Consider the following 11,694-nt stretch of genomic DNA (forward strand, 5'->3'; position numbering starts at 1 on the left):
AAACTCAGGAAATCAGAACTGAGCGGGTCCCAATGCTGGTGGTTAAGTGTCGGGTTGGTGTGAGGGGGTGGTGAGCCTTTCTCAGAAACACCCTTGGATGGGAAAGTGAAGCTTTTTCCTGAAATGACAGCTGTCAGTTAAGATGGCCATGGAGGTACTAAACAAGGACCTTATATTCCCTCTTTTTTGTTTTTTGTTGGGCCCCATGGGGAACAGGGATGTAGGTCAATCTCTAACTGCTTCCTGCTGGGAAGGGTCAGTGTTTGAATCATTGGGACAATGAGGGAGGTTGAGTGGTGGTGGAATGCTGTCCCAGGGGGCCCAGTTTTGGTGAGGGATTGGTATTCCTTCAGCAGAGGAGGGCTGTGTTTTCCTATGTTCAAGGTCTTGTTGGAGTTGTTTTATCTTGTCCTTTACTTACCAGATTGATTGACATGTTAGTAGCATTCTTCTTGTAGGTTCAGAAAAATCCACCTTTCTTGGCCCTAAAAAGGTCAAGGCCTCTTGGATTCTGCAGAGCCACAGCAGCTAAAGAATCAAGCTTGCATTGTATGGCTAGTATGGTTTGAGCAAGTTGCTGTAAGTCTCCTGGAAACTGGAATGGTAATCCCTGGTGGTGGCACCCCTGGGATGTGAGTGCAGTGTGAGGGAGGAGGTAAAAATGAAAAAGGGAAGGTTGGCACTCATGGTTCTACAGTATCCTTTTGGTCCTCAGAGACCAAAGGAAGATTGGGGTTTCAACCTTGGAGAGACATAGCTTGAAGGGCCTGTGGGTCTCACAGTGTAAGAGGGCAGAGAGGACTGTTTTAAATGGGGGTTAGGAACTCCATATTGGATACCCTCAAGGTGAGCCACCAAACAAGTGGTAAGAATGACCTGAAAGGGTCCAGTCCATTTTTCAGAGAATTGAGAGAACGAGGGGAGCTTATTGGGGGTGGTAAAAGTACCAGGTCACCAGGAGACAGAGTGGGAGAAAGACAAGAGGCAGAATTGGCTTTGCCAGAACAACATCCCTGTGTTGTCAAAGAAGGATCCTAGTGTATGCAAGAAGGGGCCAGAAAAGATGAGGAGCAAGGGGTAGTGGAGAATCAGAGGGTGGTGAGCTGAGCAGGGAGGTGGGCTGTCCATGTAGAAGCTTAAAGGGGAGGTGTCGAGTGGCTTATTTGGGAGGGCCTGTGACAGAGGAAGAGCCAAGGAAGGATTTTAGTTCAGTCTAAATGTAATTCAAGGGACAGTAGACATTGAGGGAAGCTCCCTTTGCCAAAGTGAAGGCTCTGATGAGGGCTACAAGTTCAGCCTGATGATATTGGGAGTGGAGGCTCTTACACAACCGAGGCTAGAGAGACTATTGCCTACCCTGGCCGTGAATTCCCTCTTGAAAGATGGAGGAGCCATCTGTGAACCATGTGTATGTTGCCTGGAGTGAGGGTCCTTCCTGTGTGTTGGAGGGATGGGGAAGAAGGTCCTCCAGAGTTTCTAAGTATGAATGGGTAAGAGGAGAAGAGGTGGAAGGGTCCTGAGGAGCAGGAATGAGAGTTTCAGGGTTTAAAGGTGAGCAGGTGGGGAAATTAGAGTAGGATCTTCCACCAGAAAAACCTGTAGAGATTAAAGGCAACAAGGGGCAAAGAATGTAAGCCCTTGTAGGTGGGGAGTTCCTTTAGGTGAGGGGGAGCCAGGATGCTGAGTGAGGCCCCAAAGATGAATTTCTTTGTCTGCTTAATGAGTCCAGAGGCTGCAGCCACAAGGGGCCCATCTCTGAACAGTAGGGTCCAGACACTTCAATAGATAAATGACTCAGGGCAAAGGTTGGCCCCAGCATGTGTCCAAGGACCTGTAGAGCAAAGCCTTGCTTTTCAACCACATAAAGGTGAAAAGGGCGTGTGAGGTCAGGGAGATGGATAGCGAAAGTTTTCTTCTGTATTGTAGCCAAGGGAAAAGTTAAATTGACACTTATTTTTTTAGTCTTAGGCCTCTTATCCAGCTAGCAGAGTCTGTCCTTTGTATTTCAATGTTAGCTTCAGTGTGGATTTGGCCAGGGACATTGCTGCCCAGGGCTTTACAATGTTCAATGCCAATAGAAGAAGGGAGGAGGTTTCTGGGTCCTTGTTTGTCTAGAAGGAAGGTCTCTGGAGGAATCCAGAGCTTTAGTGGCAAGTAGAAGCTGGGCAGGGAAGCAAGAGGAGCCTGGGAAGGCTTAGATTGGACAGAGGAGAATCCTGCATAGAAGGGATTTCCTTCCATTTTTTTTGAATGCTTTCAAAAGTTATAAAGAGTCCATAAAATATTTGGCTCCAAGGTGCCATTATTTGATCATTGTCCAAGTCATAAAGGGGCCATGACCGAGTGGAAAGTTGAATTATTCAGGAGCCAAATGGAGTGGAGCTACATGGGTGAGGGGGCAGCGGAGAGGGGAGTCAGATGGGATTCTGGACTGGGAGTTTCCCATGGTAAGTTGGATTGCTGGAGTGGCTACAGGGAGGTGGCCCCAGCTCTAGGACAAACCAGAGTGAGAGAGGGAACAGAGTGAAAAGGGATCACCACCACACAATTCTCTGGCCCCGGAGCTGAAGCCTTCCTGGGTCTGAGAGAAGGGAGTCCTCACCCACTACTTCCCTAGTTCCCAGATTTGCCATGAGAGTCTTGGTGCCTTCCCAGGGCTTTCATGAGCTCCACAGAGGAGCTGAGAACCAAGACCCAAGAGTGAACTCACCAAGGGGAAGGGATGGGAAAGTCAAGAATCTTGGTGCTGGGCCAAGATCTAAGTTAACTTTTGTCTCTAGAGTGGAGACTTGTCACTGCCATCTCTAGGAAGTAGACTTGTGAGAAGGAAGGTTGAGGAAGAGCAAAGTCACTTCCCCAAGGGAGGCCAGTGCGTAGTAAAGAAGAGCCCTAGGTGAATGGAAGAAAGTGTGTGGTCATTGTCCTGGGCCCTCAGGCCAGGTTCCAAAGCAGCCCAAATACCTGGATGAAAGAGCAAAGCTGTTGGAAGAATGTGATTAAGGCTGCTCTGCAAAAAGAGGGACAGCATCCGCAAGGAGGGAGAGCAGGTGTTGTGATTAGGCAATAAATGGAGGAGGTTTTGACAGATGTGAATGGGCTCGTGGTGTGAGGTGATAGAGGGACTGGAAATGTCCACCTCAGAAGTGGGTCATGGGAAGGCACTGGCCAACCGAGTAGGGGATGGTCCTAAGGTAAGTGTGAGGGTCATGGGGGCAGCAGGTCAGTCTGCATGGAAGCGTCTATGAGGGGAGAAGGAGAGCATAGCCCCCAACTTTGTGAGGATGTCCTTTCCCATAAGGGGAACAGGACATTGTGGATTGACCAAACAGGAATGTGTAAAAATCACAAAACCAAAAGCACAAACAAGGCTAGGTGTCTGTAAGGGTTGGTAGTTGGCCCCCAGAACACCTTGAGGACTGAATATGTAGCCCCAGTGTCTAGGAGGAAGGAGACGGGCCTACCTGAAATAAGAAGAGTTACCCTGAAGTTATCTCTTCAACACACAGTAGTTGAAGAGATCCCTGATAACATTGGGATCTAGAGTGCCCTGAGTTTCCGTGGAGTGATGGTAGTGGTTGGGTGATGAGGACCTGGGTCTTGTCAATCCTCTGCAGCCACTCCAGGAGGGCTGGATGTCCAGGGGCTCCTATGAGCTTGGGGACAGTCAATGGCCCAGTGTCCGTCTTGATGGCATTTAGGACAAAGACCCAGAAGCTTATAAGGCTTAGGACATGTACAAGCCCAATGACCCATCTGACCACATTTAAAACAGGGTTTAAGCAGACCCGAGGGACACTTCCTTGGGCCAGTGGAACCAAGCATAGATGCTGAGACCAGGTAGATGGCTTGAGCGAGCATCTGATATCTCTGGTTTCAGGCCTTCTCGTCTCCCTCATTATACATCTTAAAGGTCACTTCCAGAACCTCAGTTGGGGAGTTAGGGGCCTCCTCTCAATGTGTCTTAGTTTGGCCTTAATATCAGGGAAAATCTGGGAGAAAAATTATGTCCTCAGTAGTTGTCTCCAATCTGGAGCCTCAGGGTCCTGATTAATATATTGTAATAAAGCCTTAGTCAGGCAATCTAAAAATGCTGAAGTGTTTTCATTATTATCTTGGAATTCTTCTTGAAGTGTTTCATAACTGATAACCTTATGGCTGCCTTGCTAAGTCCTGCCATGAGGCAAGTAATGCATTGGTTTCTACTAGTTATTCCTCAGGAAAATTCTAATCCCAGTTGGGGTCCTGGTCAGGGACTGCTTCAATGTCAATCAGATGGGCAGGGGTAGTCTGATGTATAATGTATTCAGCATAATTTCTAGCTTGCTCCCAAACTCGCCTATGGTCCTCAGGCAGGAGGGTGTTAGACAAGATCATATGGACACCATGGAAGGTCAAATTATATGACTGAGTCAGATATTGACACCCTTTGATATATGTGGTGGGGCTTGAAGTATGAATCCAAGCCACTGTTCTGTCTGGGAAAGATCTAAAAAAGAGAAAGGCACATGAACCCGGGTTATACCATCTACCCCAGCCACCTCGTGTATCAGACACAGAGATGTGGGTTGAGGAGTGGTAGCCTGTGAGCCTGAGGCAGGAGGAGAGAAGGTGGAGGGGCCAAGGGAACAGTTGTTGTGGTAGCTTCATCAGAAAGAGAACTGTGGCAAGGTGGGTGTCTCACCCACTGGGTCAAAGGAGGAGGAATCCTGGGTAGAATCCTCTGTCCCTTTGGAAGAAGGTGTAGGGGAGGTGAGGGCTGAGAGGACTTGTGTGGGAGAGCAAGAGCTAGAGAGAGAGGGATTAGGACATGGAAAGGAAAAGGCCTGAGCATATGACATCTCTTTCCATTTTCCGGAACACTCACAATAGTTGAAGAGATCCCTGATAACATTGGGGTCTAGAGTGCCCTCAAGTGGCAATTAAGAGTCATTATTCAAAGGATATTGAAGCCAGATCTGATTGCACAAGCAGATAAGTTTTGCGGGGTTTAGATTTGGGGTGAGAGAGACCATAGGTCAGCCAGGAGGCAGCCTAGAGGACTCTGGGAGGGAATGGATGAGGAGCCACCCATGAGACATAGAATGTGAACTTAAACGTGGGCCATCCCCCAGTCTCTAGTATCACCTAGTTGAGAGCATGGTTATGCTCAAGTGGTTGTCAACCCCACTGGGTAAGCGTAAGACCAGGATCCCATAGAGGTACTTGGGACCCAGCCAGGACAATGTAGTAGGGGCAAAAGTCCGTATAAGGTACAGATATTCATAGATGTGGGAAAAGTCCATAGAGAATAACCCAAGGCTGAGAGGTCGTCTCACCAGGAACAGCTCCCATTTATCCTCGGTGGTTTTGTCTCAAAACCCAGGACCCAAATAAATGACCACTTATACACTGAGTCAATAGGAGGGATCAGCAGTAGCTGTGAATGTTGTGCCTGGGAGTGCCCCCAACCACCTAGAGTGCCAGACGATCAACCGTCACTTCCTGGGAACTGTAGGTCCTTTAGGTTGACTGGAGATGAAATGTCTGTTGGTGGGGGCAGAGAGAGCCTTCAGCAGAATGGAGAAGTGGGTCCCATTATGGAATCCAGATCGGGACCCGGGGAGACTCAGTGAACCTCAAAGGGGAAATTTGGCACACCAGGCAACCCGATCTTGGGAGGCTCAGGAATCAGAGCCAGGTGGGTCCTAATATGGGTGGTTAGGGTTGGGTGGGAAAGCAAAGGTTTTTCCTTAAAATGGCTGCTGTCACTTAAAATGGCTATCCAGATACTAAGCAAGAATCTTATACTTCTCAAGCCTGTTTGCTGAGCCAATCCCCCCCAAACACCCTTTACCTTGTAGGGGAATCAAAGCCTGCTTCTCTGTCCCTGTCCCCAAGGGTAGTGTAATGTTTTAGGAGTCTGCTGTGTCTCTAACAACTCCCTTTCAATTTTTCTTTTCTTTTTAGTACCTATCATAATGCCAGATTCATGGGACCCCAGTAGCCCTCCAGGAGCCGAATCTGATGCAATGACACAAGAGTCTTTATTTCAAGCTCGAGCCTGGACTCACAACCATTTCGGAAGCAGCAGTCCCAGGGAGTGAGTCATGGCCCCTAGTTCAGTGAGGATTTATAGTTTTTTTGGGTTTTTTTTTTTTTTTTGGATACTCTATGCATCACAATATCACTCAGTAAATCATTTCACACCATGGTAAAATCAAACAAAAACTCTTAACATTGATTAGCACATTCAGTGGTGGGAACAAGTTGGGTAAGGGTGATTGGTTAGATATATTTGAACTGATTGGCTTAAGCTGTGAGGGGTGTACACGCTAAACTACATGGTTTCCTAACATGCTATCAATCACCAAAACTAATGGGAGGGTCACCTGGCATTTCAGATATGTTCCCTTTCTCACTCTGGTTGTTGCTATGGTCCGAAATTAGGTCTCAAGCATTCTTTGGTCTTGCATTGCCTGAGTCAAGGCTATCTGGCCACTGCAGTTAGGGGTAGCTATGTGCCTAGAAATGCTGGATCATTCTCCCCACCGCCCCTGCTTTGGACAGGCCCTGCTCTGAGGTAGAGGCTGGTTATTTAAAAAAAATGGAGTCACATCAATTTCTCACTATAAGGTCTTGCTTAGCATCTGGATGGCCATCTTAAATGACAGCTGGCATATTAAGGACAACATTTCACTTTCCTGCCCATGGGCATTTGAGAAAGGCTCACCACTCCTACATACCAACCCAACCCTTAAACATCTGCATGAGAACCCACTGGGCTGTGATTCCTGATCCTCCCCCATAAAAGTCCAAGAACTGAAGCCTGTTGGTAATTTATAAAGTTTAATTTGGACACATTTGCAAGTGTTATCTACCTATATAATTCTACTATTTTGATGAAAGATAACTTGGATGGTTTCATTAGCCATGACTACATTATTTCAGGAAAGACTTTGTAGCAGAATGATGGGCAAGATTTTGTGAGGCCCAGAGACCCTATTTTATTCTCATTGCATCCAAAGAGGCCAAGACGCCAGGTTTCTAGGTCTATGTGGAGACTCACAAAAATGGGCAAGCCCTGAGTGTCTGGGTGGCACTGAGGTTGCCTAAGAAGGGCTTTTTGAAATTTTATCATCCACTTAGAATGCTCCAGGCCTCCTGTGTTCCCCTACATGGATTATGCCACAGTGTAGCCACAGATAATGACCTGATTTCAGTTGGATGCTTTAAGTTCCTGGGAATGAACCTTATTGATCACCAAGTACTTGGTGTTGTTTCTCCATCAGTCCCTGGAGAATTCCAGTGTCAAAAACAGAAAACTGGGTAAACCCATCATGGAAGATATCAAGGACTAATCTTGAGACCTTGTTCATTTGGACTATTTTTTAATGGACCATCCATGGAACAAAATAGTTTCTTCATATGTGCATGAAGCCTAAATCCCATTCTAAAAATTCAGGCCCCTTGTTATGACTCTATACAGACACATATGGCTCTATGCAGAAGGTCCAATCTTCAGGGGCTTCCCTCCAATGTAGCCCCCAGCATCCAATTCCTTTCCCCATCCACACTTCAGGCAGTGTCTGAAATACTGGTCTCTGAGTTTCCTTCATGATCCCTCTACATCCTGGTTATACATCCAATTGTGTAGAGGGCAGCTTTTTATACATACCCAACTAGGCAGCTGTTGGACAGAAACAGTGATTGAGGCCCTGGTTGTAGAAGAACATGTGGCCACATTGAGGACAGGGCACAGTATAGAAAACAAGGACCTTAGGCTGCCTAAAATCCTTCAAAATTGCTGTGAGCTCAGCACAGAGTTGGGAACATCTCCCTGGTTGGATGGCACCCTGGGCATCATAGCTTTCCAGAGGGGCAGGGTATAGCTCTATGCACAACTTGCTCAGCCTGGCAGTGTGACAGAGCAGGTCCCTGAAGACCGACATGGAGATGCGATTCTGGAAAAAGCACAAGGCCCTGAGCTGGGAGCAGCGGCTCAGGGCAGGCAGGATGGCTTGGAGCTGGGAGTCCGTGATCTCACAGGCTTCCAAGTCCAGGCTCTTCAGGGTGGCTGCAACAGTCTCCAGAAGAATTTGGAGGGGCTCCAGACTAAAATTGGTCAGTTTGATGCCCCTTAGATCCAGGTGTCTGAGCTGGCTGGTGTTTGGGCAGCGGGAGAGATAATTCCAGTCGGAATCTGAGAGCGGGCACTTGGTTATTGAGAGGGTCTCCAGGGGGGTCTTCAGGTGCCTAAGGAGGAACCAGGCAGTTAGTTCTGAGGGAGAAGATGAATTGACCCAAAACCAAGGTCACTGTGACCATCTGAACACGATTCACATTTTTGTAGAATCTGCTCATTCAGGTCACTCCATTTCCACCTGAAATTTTCACCACTACATGTGTGATCCTGTGGGTCCTCCAGCTCTATGAATGTCACCCTCAATGACAAGCAGAAAGCCACATATCTAGCCCAGGAAGTCAGGAAGAGTCATGTACCAAAGGCAAATACAGGAAAGATGTGTCAAAAGACATTGGGGTTAACCCTTGCAGGGCTCAATCCCTGTCCCCTCAGCAAGATCTTCCTCCCTGCTCTTCACTCACAACCCCTGAGTCATCACCTGGAGCTCAGACACGCCTTCCCCAGGAGGGCATTAGAAGTGGGCTCCTCTCCTCCCAGATGGAGGACAACAGGGCTTCCTTGTTGAACAGGTAGAGGTGTGGGGGCTTCCCTCCTTCAAAGTCCTCACCTCTACCCTGCTTTGTACCCCTGTCGCTGGACAGGGCTCCCAGGGAAGGAACCTCACACCCACCTCACTAGCTTCTGTCCTCATCAGCTGGCTTCCCAGAATGATGTCACTTCCCAGACCACGAACCCTGGTTTAGCCCTTTGCTCTAACACAGGTTAGGAGATGGAGCTTCAGGATACAACAGGAACAGATGATGGGTTATTTACCTTCCAGTGCCTTGTTCACCATGAGAGTGTCAGTGGCTGGCACACAGTAGGTGCCCTTTCATATTTACTGATACTGGTCTGCAGAGGAAGCTCATCCTCCTTACTCACCTCAGCACCTGCTCCAGGTGGCCCTCAAGGAGGAGGACAGCATCCACATAGAACTTCCTCAGGCAGTCCATCCTGAGGAACTGTGAGGTGAGCTGGGCGAGCAGCCAATCCTGTTCCTCTGGGGAGGTGTGGGCAGGCACGCGGACCTGGGAGACAAGCAGCTTCCTCAGTTTGCTCATCTGGCCCAAGAAATTAGCATAAGCAGCCAAGGTGGAGGGCGCCCAGGTGCAGTGCACTTCCACCTTCTGGACAGAGTCCAGCTGTAGGAGTCTCAGGACCTTCCTGTTGTGACTGGTGGGTTTCCCAAAGATCTTCAGCCTACTGCAACACAGGTGCAGCGTGTCCCTTCTCTGTGTGACCCACAGGAACAAGAGAGTCAGGAATTCATCCAGGGGCCCTTCTGTGAGGCACAAGTCTATGAATATCTTCAAGGGCAGCTTAGCTGCCATTGCTGGACCAACTTTCAATGTTCGATTCTTCTTAATGTCCTCTGGTGAGCAGGCATCCACCATGGCTCCAGACCACGTCCTCCAGAAGTTTCTTGGAGCCCTCCCCAAATCCAGCACCTGCAGTTTCCACCTCCTGTGGGGACCACAGCAGAGTCTCAGCCCTGAGGCCCCTTCCTTCCCCTCTCAGCTGCTGCTCCCTGCTCCACCTCTTCCTTCTGTCTCACTTTTCTCCACCCACTTCCCTCCAATCCAGCCTGGTGCCCCCACTTGTACAGACTGAGGCAGGGGCAGGTACAGCCTCATTCAGGGGTCAGCACAGCTGCCACAAGCACCTCCACATCTGGAAGCCTTTCCCAGATGGGGCTCAACATGGCCAAGGCCTCTCCACCCCTCCTTGATGACAGCACAGGAAGCCTGTTTAGCACACTTCAGCACCCACTCTCCCTGCCTATACCCATCCCTTCCCTGGCACCGAGGGTGCTCCCTTACAGACCACCTGGGTCCCCCTCACCTGGGGTGATCCTGCTGGGTAAGCAGCATGTCCAGCCCATCCAGGGCCACTCGGAGCATCTCCAGCTGTGGCTTCCTCATCAGAGCCCCCAGGGGCAGGCAGGTGAAGGGCCGGGCCTGCACCATTTTCTTCAGGACCTCAGTGTGTCCCCTGCTGAAGGCCTCCACAAAAAGTGGTGGGAAGAGCTCTATGGGAAGGTCCTCCAGATCCAGGATGGCCCTGGACTTGTCGCTCAGCAGGCTGCGCCCTGCCAGCTCCAGCAGCGTGGGTGGGGACTGGATGCTCATCCTGGGGAGTCTGAAAGAAGAAGGAACCTGGAAAATGGTCCAGAGAAAAGGCCACTATCCCATCCATTGCCAGCCACTGGGAAGAGGGTACTGGGGAGTCTAAAACTCACCCCAACCTTAATGGGGGAAAGCCTTTGATTATTATTTTGTCTTTATAAAATGGGAATTGGAGTGTCATGTGACTTAATGCAGTAGGCTCCTCAGTTTCAACAACTACCGAGGCTCAGAAAGGAGTTGCCCTCAGATGGGTGATGTTATTTTTAATTTCAAAAAACTAAATGGGCAATTATAAAGTATGTGCCCATATTATAAAACACTTGGAAATTACAACAGAGTCTCATGGATATCTGTTACACATGTGAGATTCTGCCACCTTAGCGAGGAGGTCAAGAGAACAAAGAGATCAGAAGAACAGAGTCTGTGAAGTGTTGCATGAGATAGTTTGAAGCTTTTTGTTTATTTGTTTAAACAAATTATAAAATTACAAAACTACATAAGCTTTAAAGTATAATTTGGGGGATGAGGCAATATTGGGTATTGAATTCAGGACACTCAACCAGGAAGTCACTGCCCCCAGCCATATTTTGTATTTTAGTTGGAGACAGGGTCTCACTGATTTGTTCAGCACCTCCTGCTGCTGTGGCTGGCTTTGAACTCTAATTCTCTGGCCTCCTCAAACTCTGGAGGTGTTGGGATTACAGATGTGTGCCACCACGCCCAGCAAATCAGTATAATTTTAAGATGACACAAAATAAATATTTTTATTATCAGAAAATAGAATTTCAATCAATTAGAATGAAATAAAATTGCAATATTCTTCCTTGGTTAAGTAATTTTAAATTGGCTTTGTCTGGAGCTCAGTGGAAGAGCACTTTCCTAAGACATGTGAGGCACTTGGCTTGATCCTCAGCAGCAGGTAAAAATTATTAAATGATGGGCTGGTGACATACGTCTGTTGATAGAGTGCTTGCCTCCCATGCACAAGGCCCTGGTTCAATCACCATACCACCAAATAAATAAATGGATAAATAAATAAATTATATTGTCCATATAAACTTTAAAAAAACAACAATTTAAAAAAAGAAAAAGTGCAGGTCGTGAGTGCACAAGCCTGTAATCCCAGGGTCTCTGGAGACTGAGACAGGAGAATCATGGAATCAAAGTCAGCCTCAGCAAGAGCAGTCACTAAACAACTCAGTGAGACCCTGTCTCTAAATTTAGATGTAGGGATATCGCTCAGTGGTTGAGTGCCCCTGGGTTCAATAGCTCATACCAAAGAAACAAAGAAAGAAAATTGAAAGTGACATAAACCAAGTGGAAATCCTAGTGTTCAGGATCAAGGTAATACTACAATGAGAGGCAAAATCGAAGTTTTAAATTTGTTCATGAGAAAAACCAGGAACA

General features: G+C 48.0%; 1 protein-coding gene across 1 annotated transcript; it reads right to left on the minus strand.

Moving 5' to 3' along the window:
• Positions 1-7,658: 7,658 nt before the first annotated feature.
• On the minus strand, positions 7,659-10,290 carry LOC139707342 (PRAME family member 12-like). The gene is made up of 3 exons (XM_071618551.1): positions 10,004-10,290; positions 9,044-9,625; positions 7,659-8,232 (listed from the first exon to the last, which is right to left on the minus strand). The coding sequence occupies exons 1-3, from the start codon at positions 10,288-10,290 to the stop codon at positions 7,659-7,661; spliced, it is 1,443 nt and encodes a 480-aa protein (XP_071474652.1).
• Positions 10,291-11,694: the final 1,404 nt, after the last annotated feature.

This window comes from Marmota flaviventris, chromosome 10 (genome assembly GCF_047511675.1).
Source record: "Marmota flaviventris isolate mMarFla1 chromosome 10, mMarFla1.hap1, whole genome shotgun sequence".
NCBI classification, from domain to species: Eukaryota; Metazoa; Chordata; class Mammalia; order Rodentia; family Sciuridae; genus Marmota; species Marmota flaviventris.